This window comes from Hydra vulgaris, chromosome 14, assembly GCF_038396675.1.
Source record: "Hydra vulgaris chromosome 14, alternate assembly HydraT2T_AEP".
NCBI lineage: Eukaryota > Metazoa > Cnidaria > Hydrozoa > Anthoathecata > Hydridae > Hydra > Hydra vulgaris.
In genome coordinates, this window is record NC_088933.1 from 37,760,879 (window position 1) to 37,778,645 (window position 17,767).

Below are 17,767 nucleotides of genomic sequence, written 5' to 3' on the forward strand. Positions count from 1 at the left end.
TGAACGGAGACAAAGGGGGATATGATTCAACTATATACAATCATAAGTAAAATAAGTAAAACAGAAAATAACTTAAAAATTGTTGAAAATCAAGTTAGAGGTCACTGCTGTAAACATTACAAAGAAACAATGAAAAACCCATTGAGACATGATTTTTTTAAAACAGATCTGCAAAACTATGGAACTCGATGCCTTTAGAACTTCTGGAGTTGTCTACAGTTAACTCCTTTAAAGCAAGATTCGACTGTTGAACAAATAACAATTGATTGATTAGGCTGTCACAGTATCCTTAAAGGCATACTCACTGGCTTATTAAGCCAGTCACAGCAAAACTTACTAACTAACATTAACAATATTTTTAGTAGATGTCATAGTGGTTTCTGGTGTTGTTCTTGAGCAAGTCTTTGATAGTTCAGTAACCGAACTATCAAAGAAGGATAATTAAACTATTGCTTAATTAAACTCTATTAAATATACATTACTAAATTAAACTCTATTAAATATACATTACTTACAACTTTTTTTAAAGAGATAGATAACATAAATAAAAATAGTAAAAATAAATTTAAAAAAATACTTTATAATAAATTATAATTTAAATATATTATAAACTCTTTTAATTCAAAAAACCTTTTAAAATTATTTGTTTCTTTAAGAAAAAATCACTTTTTTAATTTTAAGAAAAATCAAAGCATGTTTAAATCTTCTTAAAAATTGTGAAATGTTTTAACTAATAAAAAACCTTAAAACATATCATGTGACTTAATATATAAATGTAAAAAATTCCCATTAACAAATCATATCATTGATTATTTGAAATGTCTAGTCAAAAACAGCAAGTTAAACTGTTACATAAAACACAAAATTAAGTTCTTAAGCTTTCAAGTAAACAAAAATAACTCTTGTAAACAGAATTGTAGAAAAATTTTTAAAATGCAAACACAAAATCAAAAAGTTTTTAAGTATGGAATATTTGCTTTGAAATGGCACCAAAATAAAATAAGAAAAAATCAAAAATCTAGCGCAAAAATTAAAACAAACAATAATCAAAGGGAAAAAAGCATTATATACTTAATTTCTATATACAAACCTTAAGTACCAAATCTTTAAGGGAACATAAATAAATACTTGTTTTAAATTGAGGAAAGGCCATAATTACCATTTCCACCTGAACTCTTTCCAAAAAAATTTTCTATATAAATCAACCTTGAAGTTATTAAATGCTGAAAATTAAAAAATTATGTATAAATGTTAAAGAGTCCACATTCCATTAGATTCCTTGTCCCTTTTTTAATATATATGGAAAGTTTTATACAAGTTGGATGTGTTTTGGTACTTAGGAATCCTTACCTTCAAAAGCTTTGTTTGAAAAAAATGTTCCTGCGGTAAGTTTAAGTTAAGTGGTCTCTAGACAAGAGTAATATATAAGGGAACCCATATAGAACTTACTACATTCTGTACATGGTTAGAAAGAGGCAAAAGTAATTGATACAAAAAATCTCAAGGTTTTAGCTTGATTAAATATATATATATATATACATATATATATATATATATATATATATATATATATATATATATATATATATATATATATATATATATATATATATATATATATATATATATATAAATATATAAATATATATATATATATATATATACATATATATACATATATATACATATATATATATATATATATATATATATATATATATATATATATATATATATATATATATATATATATATATATACATATATATATATATATATATATATATATATATATATATATATATATACATATATATACATATATATATATATATATATATATATATATATATATATATATATATATATATATATATATATATATATATATATATATATATATATATAAGAGAGTAAACTTCATAAAAATTATGTGTTTTTTGTCAAACGTCAAATTTTTTTTTGTTGCGCTCTGGAATCGTTAGCAATGCCAAGGCCAAGGACTAACAACTCTTATTAAGCTTTGCTATAAAAGAGTGAACCATCCAGAATATAAAGTACATAACGACTTTTATCCACTTAAATTAAACCAATGTATATATCCATATTTTTAGCAATATATTATCGCTATTGTTGCTGTTGTAAATAATTTATAACAATTACATATTTAATCAAATTTAAAAACTAACCTCACATCTAATATTTTTAAAAATGTTTTTTAAAAAGAAAGATAAAATCTATTTTATTCCCACTGAACTTAGGAAAAGTATCAATACAATGCTTTTTAAAAATTTAAAAAAAAAAGAAAAACTGTATAAATAATTACCCTCTGTTTCCATATCTGGCGATTCTACATTAGAAATTAACCTCTTTTTTTTCTTTTTAGGTGGAGACATTGTGTTTTCTTTTTCCATTAGCGCAGTTAAAATTTCATCAGCAGAATCTTCATTTTGCTCCTCTGGTGGAGATATTTTTTTAGTGTCTTCTTCATCAATAAAAGTATTTAAAATATCGTCATCACTTGAATCAAGTATATCCATATTGCAGTTTTGATAAAAGTTGCATTAATATTTATTAATCCAAAACTTATCGTAGATGACTGTCGTTGTTGCAGGTGGTTATATTGGTTTTATTTTTTAAGTAATAAAAGAACTTATTATTTCTTTTTAATACTTCTTAAAATTGTAAAACATAAATTAATAATAAAGTGTAATAGTTACTTAAAAAAAACAATCTTATTATGTTTTAGTTTTGTTTACACGATATGATTGTTATTATTTGAACTGTTCGCGCGAAATCCGCATATCCGAATTCCGCATATCCATATGGCAAAACCTGCAAACCCGCGTACGTCAATATTGTCCCGTGCCAATATTGGCCGGCCAATAAACGAAAGAGTTTCCTATTTTAAATAAAATTTAAAATAGGAAACTCTTTCCTCTTCCACCAGTGTAATCCTTATTAAAATTAAAATGCCTTAAGGAAAATTTGTAGTGCGGAATGATTTTTAGTTCATTTAAAATAAGCTCTCTCAAGTTAGCTCTAGGACCGTACGTATGTTCGTCTTTTTAAGAAAACTAATGACCTGAATAAAACATATAGATTGTTTGGCTCAATACTTAAATGAGTTTTAGTTAGAAATTTTTGTCTGTTAAGTCAAGCAAATACTGTTTTATTAATTTTCCCAAAGATTTTTTTGAGGTTATAGTTTAGTAGAACTTCATCAAGAACTACGTTCCATAAACGAAAGCCCAGTCCTGGACCTAAAAGCAAAATAAGCACAAGCTTAGAGCAGTAGATCAAAACGGGCAGCATATAGGTAGGGGCAGCATATAGGTGGAATTTATTTTTTCACTATTTATTTGTACATTGAAGATATCAAAATTCTATATAATATATATGAAATATTAAATACTGGCTCAAACCTCACCATTCAATACAGGGTTTAATGTTAATAATGTGAGGTCTCATATACACACATCACATTGACCTTGAAAGAACTGCTCTTAGAAATAAAGCATGAATTCTTGATGGTATATATGTTGTTGGCAATGATCTTGACCACCAAATTTTTAAGTTAGTCTTATAATAAAAAAAGTTGGAAAAAATCAAAAATTTTTCAAAAACTTCAAATTTTTAAATTTCAACATTCTACATTCCAAATATATATAATTTATTATAATGATAAATGATTATTATAATGTTAAATAAATAATGTTAAATAATTATTATAATGTTAAATAAAAAATCATTTGTTACAATGATAAAATAGTATATTTTGATATATATTGTAACAAATTTATACTTTTTTCTAAGCAGCGCTTGGAAAAAAGGGTAATTTTGGGCACTAGTACCTACAAATGCAGTTTTAACATCTATGGTGACCTCTGATAGACATATGAGGTCCATAAGAGGTCTCCATATTTTCAAAAAAATTTATGTAATAAATTTTAAAATAAAATTGCAAGTTTGTTTGATCTGTTTAATACGATTTCAAAAGTATAGAACTAAATAATACGATAGAGATATGAGATATACTTGAGTATATTATAAAATATACTTGAGCATGCTTTTAAGCTTCCAAGCGAAAATCTTACAGCGCTCCCCCAGACTCCTCAGCTGAAAAGAAAAAGGGGCTTGGAAGCTATCCTCTGTCACTTAAAACCCCCTCCCTAGCAGGAACACCTCAAGCGTTAATATCGAAAAAGCCCTCCCCCGAATAATTTTTATTACTCTATATGTTTAGGGCAGCACAGTACATTAATTCTGCTCTGAAAAGTCCTCTATAGAAAATTGAGTAATCTGTTTCTTGAAGACTTTTTTTAAGAGCATCTTTTTAAATATTTATGATTAATTTTTAAAAGTCGATTATTAAAGAATTTTAAAAACATGTCATTTTGATATTTAAGCACGAATAATAACGAACAAGAAAGGGAACTTTCAAAAAAGAAATTTCTATGAACAAGAAAAGGAACTTTTTCAATTGCCTTGAACTTATTTCTCTTCACAACAAATTATTGAAGAATCATCTTATCATCTTAGAGACGTTTCTCGTCATCAAAGTGAGTGAACAAAATGATTTGTGAGAACAATCTTCTAAATGTAACCAGCTGTTATTTGATGATATTACATTGTAAAAATTAGGGTTTATATAGTTATTTTTTTAATTAATTTTGAAAGTAAATTATTTAAAGTGGTTTCAAGAGTCAATAAAAACTTTTTTAACAGAGACGTATTTTTTGCTTGTTTAACCAACTGGTTAGCCTTTTGCAATTTTCTTTAGCTGTATTTGACTGTAGTTTATTCCTTAGGAAATCTTAAATATAAAGAACGTAAAAATATTCACCCTATGCATTAGCCGACTCAAATCATGCTTTACATAGCAAACCAATATTTTTTACTATAAAGTGAAGTACCACTAAAACAATTATAATAAAAATTGTTAGTATTATAAAGTAGAACACTCGTGTAACCATTATTTTTAAAAGAGTGAACAAAAATCTTAGTAAACGTTTTGAGGTATACGTAAAAAAAAATTAACAAAACTTTAACTAAAGCCCCATGGTGCGCCAATGAAAAAAAACCTTTACAAGTGTTTTTATAGGCGCATAATGAAGTAAAAATTTTACTCAATTAAAACATGCAAACAAGTAATTTGGAAAAAATTTTAAAATTTTAAAATTTGCATACAATGTTTTTTGATGTGTTCGCTATCTTTCCATATAAGTTCTTGGGTCAGCTAGGTTGCCATAATCAGGATTCAGGATAACCGTGTTTACTAGTATATGTATGTATATATTGTATAACTTATAAATTATTAACTTCTTCAAAACTAATTTTCATAGCCATTTCGGCTTCAATAGATAAAAGTCCTAAGTCATTTAAGCGATTTTGTGTCATTGTTGATCTAAGTTGGCTTTTTATTCTTTTCAACACACTATCTAAAACAATTTTCCTGCTTACACAATTGTCACTGGAATTGTGCAAAGCACCCTTATTGTAATTAAAATGTTTGCAAACAGCATTTTTTTTTTTCTGAAGATAATAATATTTTGTATATTGGCATCATTAATTGATTTTAAATGGAATATTTTTTTTGTGTGTGTTTGAAGGTGCCCCAAGAAGTCCTTACGGTCTTGTCACAGAACACCACGGAAGTGCATTTAACCAGGAGGTTCACGCCTCCTTCCTTACTGTGACGCGAAAATTTGTCCAGAACTCGTTTCGAACATGGATCTCCTGCTTTTAAAGCAAGCGCTCTAATCACTGCGCTACGGCCGCACTAATTTCATTTGTAAGATGATCATCAATATTATTTTTATACATTTTTCACAACTTTTTAGACTTTGTATTTCTTGATCGTTTAAGTCACGAAATAGTCATAATACATTAAATAAAGAATCTATTTTTTTTTTGCTGCATTAAGTCTACTTGTCATATTTCTAATGGTGCTATCCATGAAAACATTGAAAATATTAAATGTAAATTCATCTGTTGGCGTCCTCTTTAATTCGTTTGCTATTTTTTTTTCCTTTTAGCATACTTTTTTCCTAAAAAATTTGTGTTTATCTGTAAAGATGTGCCCAACAATCTACATTCATTTAAAATAATGTCCCAACTATCTCTTATTGCATTTAATTCAACAAGAAGATTTGACAAATTAGTTGTTTCTACATCCATTGTGGCATTTCGAGCTTCTAAAACAGAGCTTCTGTAGTTTATAGCTGCAAGAACTTTGTGCCATACTTTTGCCAGTACGAGGCATTCAAAAGATTCCATATATTTTTTTATTCCGTTAAGATCTGATAGAGTTTCCGACGTTAAGTTTAATTCCAAAACAGAATCTATTGCTTTTTTAATTTCTTTAATTTTTTCAGCACATAGTTTAACACTTTCAATTCTTGCAGACCAGTGTGTATTTGACATAATGTGTAAAGAACACCCAGTATTATTTTTTAATATTTCCCATTTTTGTGGGTTACTAAAATTGTATAATTTTTGCATAAAAAATCTTACAATTTGAATACAAGATTCTGCTGCCTAAACACCACATAAATTTAAACTAGGACATGTGCAAGGAGAAAATATTGCTAATGGATTAATTTGCAAAGAACGATCATATTTATATCAGATCTTTTTTTTTGGCGCTCTGGCTTTTGCGGAAGAAAGACGTATTATTTAATAGCGAAAAGTTTTTACATAAAAAAAAATGGATAATACGATGAAAAACATCAAAAAAATGATTTCTAGTAAGCTTGAAGAACATAAAAAAAGTATTCTCAAAGAAACGGAACGCTTATTAAAAGACCAGGAAAAATCATTTACCTCAATAATAAGTGCAAATCTCAAAATTATCACAGATAGATTAGACATGCTAGAGAATGACATTAATAACAACAAATGTAAAATATCAAATATAGAAAAAGACCTACGTGACATTAAAGACAGCCTAAATTTTCAAGAAAACAGCATCTCGGAAAAAATATCACAAATAAAGAAATACTACGACAAAGAAATCAATTCATTATATAAAAAATCCATAGATCTAGAAAATCGATCGAGAAGAAACAACTTAAGAATAGATGGAATACAAGAAACACTAGGCGAAAGTTAGAAAGACTGCGAAAAAGCTGTTAAAGAAATTTTCAAAACAAAACTGAAAATACAAAGCGAAGTAGTGGTTGAACGAGCTCATCGTATTGGACAATTTAAAGACAACAAACCAAGAACATTAGTTATAAAACTTTTAAACTTCCAAGACAAAAACAAAATTCTCAATGCTGTAAAGTATCTTAAAGGAACTGGCCTTTACATAAATGAAGACTTCGCTCAAGAAACAATATATCATCGAAGAAAGCTCTAGGAAGAAGTTAAAAAACTAAGAAGCGAAGGTAAGTACGCCATTTTAAAATACGATAAAATATTTACACGAGATTTTAAAAAATAGCGCAAAACACTTTTGTTTTACTGAGTAAACGCGTTCTAAATTTTACATTCTAAAATAATGGCAATAAAAAATAAAACAATAGATTTTGAAACGACGCGCTTTAATGTCTTTGAAACCGCGAATAATATACTCAATGACGCCGATACGCAAATTTTTCAAATGTATAATTTTAACTCTCGATATTTTGAAACAGAAACTTTCAAAACTGAACTTAAAGCTTATAAAAATAATTTTACGGTAATTCACATAAATATAAGAAGCATAAATAAAAATTTTGACAAACTTAAACATTTCATTGAGTATGATTTCAGTATGATTTGCCTAACAGAAACTTGGTGTTCTGATGAATCAATCCAAAATAACTCTAACTTTCAAATTCCAAATTATAAATTATTATCTTCTGAAAGGAAAGCATACAAAAAAGGAGGAGGGATTGCAACTTATGTTCGGAATGATCAAGTGATAAAAGTGAGAAAAGATCACTCCATTTCTAACCCCGATAGTGAGGTCTTTACAATAAGGATCATCAACTACAAATTTAAAAATATTATAGTCTCTACCTGTTATAGGCCACCTGAAGGTAATATTAAAAAATGTTCTATTTATCTAGAAGAAATTTTTCTTAAAATCAATAAAGAGCAAAAAAAGTTGTTCTGTATCGGGGACTTAAACATAGATTGTTTAAAATACAAAGAGTGTCCGATCACTAAATTATTTTTTGATAACATGTTTCAACATTGTGTTTTACCAATTATTAATAAACCCACACGGGTAACCTCGAATACTATTTCTGCTATAGATAACATACTAACAAACTCATTTCTAGATACCTCCTTAAAAGCAGGAATAATAAAAATTGATATAACAGATCATTTTCCAATTTACTTTACAATAAAACATGATATAAAAATAAATAATAACTCGAAAAAAAAAATTATAAAAGAAAAAAAAAAAAATTCTATTAAATGTTTATTAAAGACTATTAAAGACGCACTATCGGCAGTAGATTGGGTTAAAGTGTATCAAGAATGTAACCTTGGGAACACAAACTCTGCATATAATACTTTCACAGATATTTTTCTATAACACTATAATAATCATTTTCCAATCAAAGAAAAAGAAATAAAAGTAAAACATTTGAGCTGTCCATGGATCACCAGCGGAATCAAAAAATCTTCAAAAACTAAACAAAGACTATATGTTAAATATTTGAAAAACAGAAATGAAGAAAACCTATCTACTTATAAACAATATAAAAATCTTTTCGAAAAAATCAGAAAACATTCTAAAAAAGTTTATTATTCTAAATTACTTCAAAAAACAAATGGAGATACCAAAAAAACATGGAACATCATGAAAGAAATAATCGGAAAAAAGTATATAAAAACAAACAGCTTACCAGATAGAATTATTATAAATGAAATAGAACACAACGATAAGAACTCTATTGCCGAACAATTCAACAATTTCTTCGCAAATATTGGCCCTAACATGGCGTCTAAAATTCAAACCGCAAATAACTCCTTTGAAAATTATTTTACTGATCTAAATAGCGAACTAACTTTCAACGGATTAAGCTATGAAGAACTCGAAAATGCAAAAAACTCTTTAAAAATCAACAAAGCACCAGGAATTGATGAAATTTGTAGCAATATTGTAATGAGTATCTTTCCGATAATAAAGAAACCCCTCTTCGAAATATTTAAATCTTCAATTACAACAGGAACCGTTCCAGAGAAATTGAAAATTGCAAAAATTGTACCAATATATAAAACTGGAGAACCATACTTACTAAACAATTATAGACCAATCTCAATTCTTCTTGTATTCTCAAAACTCCTCGAACGAATAATTTATAATAAATTATACCAATATATAACAAACAACAATATCTTAAATACAAAATAATTCGGCTTTCAAAAGCAACATGCAACCGAACATGCAATCGTAGATCTTGTAAATAGCATCAGCTACTCATTTGTTAATAAAGAACTTGTTTTAGGAATCTTTATAGATTTATCGAAAGCATTCGATACTGTTGATCATGCTATCCTGCTCAAAAAATTGGGAAAATATGGCGTAAAAAATGTTGCATTACTCTGGTTTAAAAATTTTTTGCTAAACAGACAGCAATGTGTTAATACTGATGAAAATATCTGTTCAAAATTGCTTAAGATTAAATGTGGCGTTCCCCAAGGTTCCATTCTAGCTCCCTTATTGTTCTTAATATACATTAACGATCTTCCGAAAGTCTTAAACAAACTTGATGTAATAATGTTTGCAGATGATACTAATTTATTTTATTCATCTCAGTCTATTGAAGAACTCTTTGAAACAACGAATATCGAACTTGAAAAGCTTAATATCTGGCTAAAATCTAATAAATTATCTTTAAACACAGAAAAAACCAATTACATTTTATTCCATCCCAACCAAAAAAGAAAAAAAATACCTAATATATTACCATTGCTAAAAATAGAAAACAAAAATATTGAAAGAACCTTAATAACAAAATTTCTAGGTTTACTAATTGACGAAAATATTTCATGGAAAGCACACATTGACTATTTAAATACAAAAATAACCAAAAACATTGGCGTGCTATACAAAGCTAGACCAATGTTATCCCAAGAAAATCTAAAACATCTTTATTTCTCATTTATACAGACCTATTATACATATGGTAATATAGCATGGGCAAGTACCAATAAATCCAATTTGAAATCACTTTATCGATGTCAAAAACATGCCGTTAGAATTGTCTATAAAAAAGACAAATTCACTCATGCTGAACCTTTGTTAAAACTCCTTAATGCACTAAACGTCTATAGAATAAACATTTATCAAAACGTATTGTTTATGCTGAAATATAAACTCGGGCTTGTCCCATCACATTTCTCAAATGATTTCTTTAAAAGCAATAGAAATAGATATGACACTCGAGAATTAGGAAACTTTAATATACCGTTTAGAAAAACAAAACTATCGCGTTTCACAATTTCATATCGCGGTCCCTATCTCTATAATAAACTGATATCCAGAAATGCCATAATTACAAAATTAGATAACCTAAATTGTTTGAAAATCTTACTAAAAAAATTCGTTTTAAATATAAACAATTATATGAACTTACACTAAACTAATACTGAAGCTAGAGCCAAAATTAACGTTGAAACGAAAATCCCAAAAAACTTCAATAACAAATATTAATATAAAAAATATATAAATCAAAAATAATTTTATTTATGCCTAATCATATATTTATGTGTGCAAAATCTAGCATTTATCAATTACCCTGCAGTTATATTTTTTGTATTCTATTAAGTTGTGAGATTTTATTTTTTCTCTTACCATCATATATTTTATAAAAATTGTAAATTTGTATCAGTTATATAGATAGAATCACAACATGGTAAAGATAAAAGAACAAAAAAAAAAAAAAAAAAAAAAAATTATCCACTCACGTTGGTTCCGATATCATATCCTGATATAGCGAAATAGTTACTTATAGGAATATTATACCTCTGTAGCATTTCAAGAATTAAATTAGCAATATCTTCTCCAGTCTTCTTATAGTAGTCAACAAATGCAAGAAATCTTTCCATAATTTACGAATTTGTTGAAATTAAATTGTAACGTACCGTAAAATGAATATTTTTTGTTCAATATGCGCAGAATCGTGTTAAGTCTAAAATAAACGAATAGATGTTAAAACTGCATTTGTAGGTCTTTAAAATATAAGTTCTTGAGTAATCAGCACAGCATGATATGAATTCATTTTGAATGTCTGCCGATAAGTAAAGTACTTGCTATCTCTGCTTTTCGTTTTGTGCCTTCTTTACGTTTTTTAAATGTTCTTCCAAAAGCGGATCGTGATGCCTTAAAAGTTTTAATAATCCTAGAAAATTTCCATTGTTAGAACCTTCAATAAAATTAGAAACACCCCTAAAGGCCAATACACGCTCAGCAAGAAAGCATTCATCGTAATTGGTTAGTTTGGAGCTTTCTTCAAACTAACCAATCACGAGAACTATCTCTTTTTTTAAAAATAGAAAGCTTAATAAATACGTAAGGAACTAACTACTGTGTTTATGTATAGGAAATATTAGTGTGGTTCGAGACCTCTTAGAATAGCATCTTCTACGTCTTTTGGTGTTACATTTAATTTTAACTCTCCAAATTTGGTGTTACGTTTAATTTTAACTCTCCTATTAATGTTGGCACTGTTGCACAGTGGGACATAGGGTGGCCAAAGTTAAAATTTTTTATACTTTTTTAATTTTTTTTATATGGTGGGTTCATTTGCTAAAACATTCAAGATGAAAATGTGAAAACATCAAATTTAAAAAAAATATCTATAACGAGATATTTAGTTACAAAGTAAAACTTTTTGTCAAAACGGCGATCAAAAAGAAATTTTGTGGGTAATGTTCCGACCGATTTATATAGAAATAATTGCTATATTTTCTCAGACATATATACATTGATTGAAAGGCCATTGAGGCTAGTTTCAGATAATTTAAGTTAAAAAAAAATATATTGTATGTAGTCGTGAAAGTAGGGCTAAAATATGAAAAAATATCGCAAAACAACAGGGTACTTTAACTTTAGGGGAGCAGGAAAACTAGTTTACAATTCTTTACAAAGTGGTTTTAGCATTTGTTGATGCTAAATTTGCTCAAGAAAAATTTAGTGAAAAATGTAGCCGCACCTTTCAGGGTTTTTGAATTAATTGTTTTTTAGTGAAGCAAGGTCTTTTTAAAATGCATCTTTAATGAGTGTTGGATCCAGAATTGTCATAACATATGAACAATAAAATAAAATTTTAAGAAATTTGAAATCTATCGATGAATTTTAATTTAGTATAAAATAATAAATTAAAATATTTTAATAACTCATTGCCCTCACGTTTGGGCTAGGGGGTAAACCTTTAAAGGGTATTTTGTTGCGTTCTTGTTTAACACATTCGATTATTACAGAATATATCCTTATAACTAAATGCTATTCTGTAATTTTATTGTGTAAAGCTATAGAAGATTTGATTACCACTATGTGCATATTGCCTATTGTGTTGAATTTAAAGTTTGCCGCGTAACCAAGGAATATAAACAAATGCATGCTGAAGCAAAAAAACGTATACTCCTTTTAATGTTAAGGCATTTGGGATTGAGAATCAACGAGCTAAGAGCAGAAGGACCTGGTAACAGTACTACATGAATCGTTTTCAGAAAAGTCTTCAAAAATCCTAAAATTTTATATGAAATCCTGGGAATCAGCGAGGAACTCGTAATAAGGTTTCGTACTATTTTAATAACCATCAATAGTAGCCATACTGTTCATCCTAAAAAATTCAGCAACTATTGCGAGGAAACATTTTCAATTTTCTTAGAAACTTATGGACACTGGTTCAAAATTTCTGAATATTGGCACATGGGTGAGAAATTATTTTAAATTCTCCTGTTCCCGTAGGAGATTTGGACGAAGAAGCTCTCGAGTGTCGCGACAAAATCACTAAAAAATATTGGCTACAACTTGCTCGCAAGTGCTCAAGAGAACAAAACTTATTTGATGTATTTACACGTGCAATGAACTCATCAGATCCAATTATAAGTACATTATCTTTAAGTACAAGATCTAATATTAAAACTTATATTCTTTCATAAGAAGTTAATAAACTTTTAGTACTAGAAGAAATAGACGTTAATGAAAAAAATGATGATGACACATCGGATACCGACAACGATATTGATCGATTAAATGAAAACTTTGTTTTAGACGTAGAAATTGATGATGATTAGTATAAAAACTAACAATAAAGGAAAATCTTTTATTTGAAAATTATAAATAACTTTAAAAACATTACTAAAAAAAAAGTTTATTTAATATTGCTTTTTCTTACAAATTGCTTTGTTGACCTTTTAAAGCAGTATCTTCCAACTCGCTTTAATAGAATTAATGCATTTTACAACCAAGTTCATTATTTTATTTAGAACAGAAGAAAGATTTTTAGCTACCAAGTTTTCCCTGTGAATAATATAGTGCACAAGCAGCATATCTGGATTTTCATCTTTCATCAGTTTTAATCAGCCATTTTTTTAAGCATCACATTAGGAGCACCATCAGCAGCACAAGACGTTATATATTTCATCGGTATATTATTCGTATCTAAGTAACTTTTTAGAGTACTATATATATCTTTAGCGGTAGTGCTGCTTTTTAATGATTTGCAAAATAAAAGTTCTTCAGCAAAATCATTGATACCAATGTATTTGACATTTGTAAGTAATACTGTTTTGCTGTCTCTCAATGTTGATTCGTTCATTTGCACCGAAAAAAGTCTTGATTTAATTTTTCAATAAGTTGTATTTCAACATCTTTACTCGTTTCGTCGATTCTTCTGCTGACAGTATTGTTACTTAGTGGAATGGTTTTCACATCTTGGTCATCTTTTCCAAAAACAGTTTTAACAAATATTAATATTGAAGGCTTGATTAACTATTCTTCTATTGTATGATTTTTCCCAGATTTAACGATGAGTAATGAAATTTGATTGCTAGCCTCAAGAGTACGATTAATATTAACATTATGAGCAGTAAAGAGAGACTTTAAAGTTGCTTTTTTTCATAATTTTTCTATAAAATTTGAAAATATTTCAAATTTGAATTAATTTAATCTTTATGTTTTGCCTTCAAATGTGCTTCAAGACGACCTGGTTTCATTGATTCATTGCTTAAGCATTTTTGGCATAATAGACAAAAAAGTAACCGTGCATCATGGAGAGCAGGTATGAAACCAAATTTTATATAATATTCTTCCAAGTACTGCTGAATTTTTTTCTTGCTTGCACTACTCATGGGCTAAAAAATAAATTTTAAAATCAATTAGGAAGTTAAAAATATATATTTTGTAATGTTTTGTGTTCTTATTTATTATTGAAAGAGAATCCACGTTGATTTTTGTATTATATTTATTTCTATATTTGATTATTAAATTATAAACAACTAGTTATATATAAACTGTGTAAAGTCTTCTCTTGTTATTTCAACTGTTATAATGTTTAGCGCTATGGCTTTTAAATGAGAACTCCTCGTGCGGAATTAGTCTCTCAAGGGAATACTTTTCGCAAGTTTTTGTGCACTTCTCCAAAGAGAATTGCTTATTCCGCAAACACTGATCGTTATTCTGAACTTGCGTTTGAAATGATCGCCCAGAGCGAATTGTTTTCGTAACAATCATTACATATTTCTTTATTTTTCTATGAGGCATCTAAACTCTAAATAATTAATTAAATATATTTACATTATATTTACTTACCAATTATATTTAAATATCACTTATATTTATTTATAAAATGTATTAAAAATTTGAAAACAATGATAAATTCGAACAACTACTTTTATTTCTAGTAAGCAGAGCACTGCTTTTATAAGCACAACACTACTTTTATTTCAAATTAACGGTAACGCACATTGACAGAACGATACAAGCAACTGATAATCTTGGTCAAAATTCTGGTTTTCCGAATCAAATCCTAGTTTTCCGAATTAATTTTCCGAATCCTAGTATGCCAAAGCAAATCTTAGTTTTCCGTATGCATTCCAGCGAAAAAATTTTGCATTATGCAAAAAATATTGCATAATGGACATTTCCTGGAGATTTGACTATGTGGTTAAATTTAGACTGAAAAAGTTCTTTTTTTCCATCGCCCTCGAACAATCAAATTGCCCCCTGAAAGTTTCCTACATCCCACAGGTGGGGCGTGCGCCCCACGTTGAGAAACACTGTTTTAAAGTAACTTTGGGAGGTTGGGAGGGCGGGGGCAGAAATAACTTTCTTCCTCGCTTTGGTGTTTGAACCGAACCCCCTCCAGGGGAAAAATTTTATTTGCGCAAATTGCGCATTAAAAGTTAAGTTTCTAGGAAACTAGAGATTAAAGTTATATGAAATTTTGAATATACATACTTAGCTATATATATTTTATTCAAATTTAAAAAAATAATAATTTTAGCCACCCTTTTTGTATGCAACCGTCCCTCTGTGTGTCGGTATAGAAAGAAAGTATTGAAATATCAAGTTGCATTACGACTATGGGCGCAGAAATTCCAACAAATTCCGTTTCATTTTTTGCACTAAAATGGTCCGCGTCAATGTTTCCATTATTTCAATTGTAATTGTTCTGTGTTTTTAAAGAACTTGTAAACCTCAAATTTTCTAGTGTTCTCATACCTCTAGAATTTTCTTCATCTCTTTTTTGTCACACTTTTCGTTTATAGTATTCAGATTTATGGCGAGAACTCATATTCTGTATTACACGTTAAAGAAACAAAGCAACTTACATATCAATATGCAATTAAAATTAACACAATACCCGAAAACTGGAAAAACAGTGAAACAGCTGGAACTGATCAGCTGGAACTGATCAGCTTTATTTATTCTAAAATCTTACAAATGTATTTATTTTCATGCCAGAAGCTATTAGCCTCAGTCGAACAACTAGTTTTAATCGTACAAATGTAGATACTTTCTTCAAAAACCTTGACGGTGTGCAGAAGCCAGTGGCGGGTTTTAGGGGGGTCATGTGAGTAGTAGCAAATATTCTTTTGTTAGTTGACTATTATACAGAATTGGACTATTATACTGACGAATGAAATTGACTATTATATGTAATTATACGTATATGAACTTGATTATTACACTAAAGTACTAAAAAATTAAAAAAGAAAGTTACTAATCAATGAAAATATGCAGACCTTTTTTTTCTTTAAAAAAAAGACTTTTTTAGCCCCCTCCTTGGCGAGTGACAAAACCTGGTAGAAGCGCTATAAGTTTTCTGCTGATTGCATTTACAATTGATGAAACTGGTCTTACAACTGTACATTTAAGAAATATATTTGATTGGCAAACACAAACAATCTCTACATCAACAGCACCTCTGCCTACCATTGGACAGCAAAAAAATAAGGCCATTTGAGTGAGAGGGTGGCAAAAAGAAAATGATTTAGGTCTCTGGTATTGATACACCAACAAGAAATGAACTAGTTGAAAGTTTATCAGAATGTAAAAGAAAAATAGAAGATAAAGATAAGAAAAAGCAAAAATGTTACCCCTTGAAATATCAACGTAATTTTGACTTGATTTAAACATCAAGCTTTTAGAATGATATTTTATTTTGCTTAATCATAAATATATTTTGTGTATTGGTATGTTATATAAGGAGTAGAATAGATTGAATAAAATAATGCTCAAAATTATTTGTTTCTAACTTTTCCCATTTCACTCCAACCGTTCTCTAATTTCACCTCGACTTAAGGTGACATAGGACAAACAGAGTCACATTAAAAAACCAATACCTTGAACTTGGAACAATTGGATTAAAGTTATCTTACCAATAGAAAATAATACGTGTGTAATATGCAATCTGGAGTTTTAAATGTTTTATGTGGAGTCCCCCAAGAATCTATCCTTGGTCCACTCCTATTTTTTTTATATATAAATGATTTTTGCAATGCACCTTTAAAACTTAATTCAGTCTGCTGATGATACAAATCTATTTCTTACTAACAATGATATCAAGAAATTATACTTAGATATGAATATTGAACTAAATAAAGTAAATAATTGGTTTAGGGCTAACAAACTCTCACTTAACTCAGAGAAAACAAGCTATATATTATTCCATAAAAAAACACAAGAAGAAAACCTTCCTCTTAAGTTGCCTGACCTTATCTTTAATGATAACTTAACTTTAAAAAAAAACAGATTCTTAGGAGTTTTTGTTGATGAGAATTTATCCTGGCTTCCTCAAATAAGATATATTCAATCTAAAATCACTAATATAATTGGTATGATGTATCGAGTTTGCTCATATATCAATAAACAAAGTCTCAAACTAATATATTTTGGACTAATTTATTGCTTCATCAGCTATGCAAACATAATATGGGCGAGTACGCAACCATCAAAACTGAAAAACATTTATAGTCTACAAAAACATGCTAGCAGAATCATTTACTCTAAAAATTAGCGTGTACGCGCCAAACCTATAATGAAAGATATGAAAATGATGGATATTTTTGAAATAAATATCTATCAGCATTTAATTTTTATGTATCGATTCAATAATAACCTCTTTCCTAAAAACTTTTTTTTTAAACATAAATGAAAACTATTATCTAAGAGCAAATATAAGTAACTCATATAAATGCCTCAAAACTTTAATAAATATACGGAATATAGGATTGCATATCGAGGACCAAATATATGGAATAGTTATCGAAGAAGATTTAAATGTATGGCAAAGTCATTAAGTTCATTTAAGTT

General features: G+C 28.2%; 1 protein-coding gene across 2 annotated transcripts in view; it reads right to left on the reverse strand.

Moving 5' to 3' along the window:
• Positions 1–17,767, reverse strand: part of LOC100198448 (protein MCM10 homolog) — a 168,447-nt gene that overhangs the window by 86,051 nt on the left and 64,629 nt on the right. The window contains exon 2 of one of the 2 annotated variants that reach the window (XM_065817561.1): positions 2,327–2,675. In XM_065817561.1, coding sequence (XP_065673633.1) covers positions 2,327–2,540 — 214 coding nt within the window. In that variant the 5' untranslated portion in view covers positions 2,541–2,675. Of the gene's footprint in view, positions 1–2,326; positions 2,784–17,767 lie in introns of those variants that run through there. The other variant, XM_065817560.1, reaches the window with a different exon arrangement.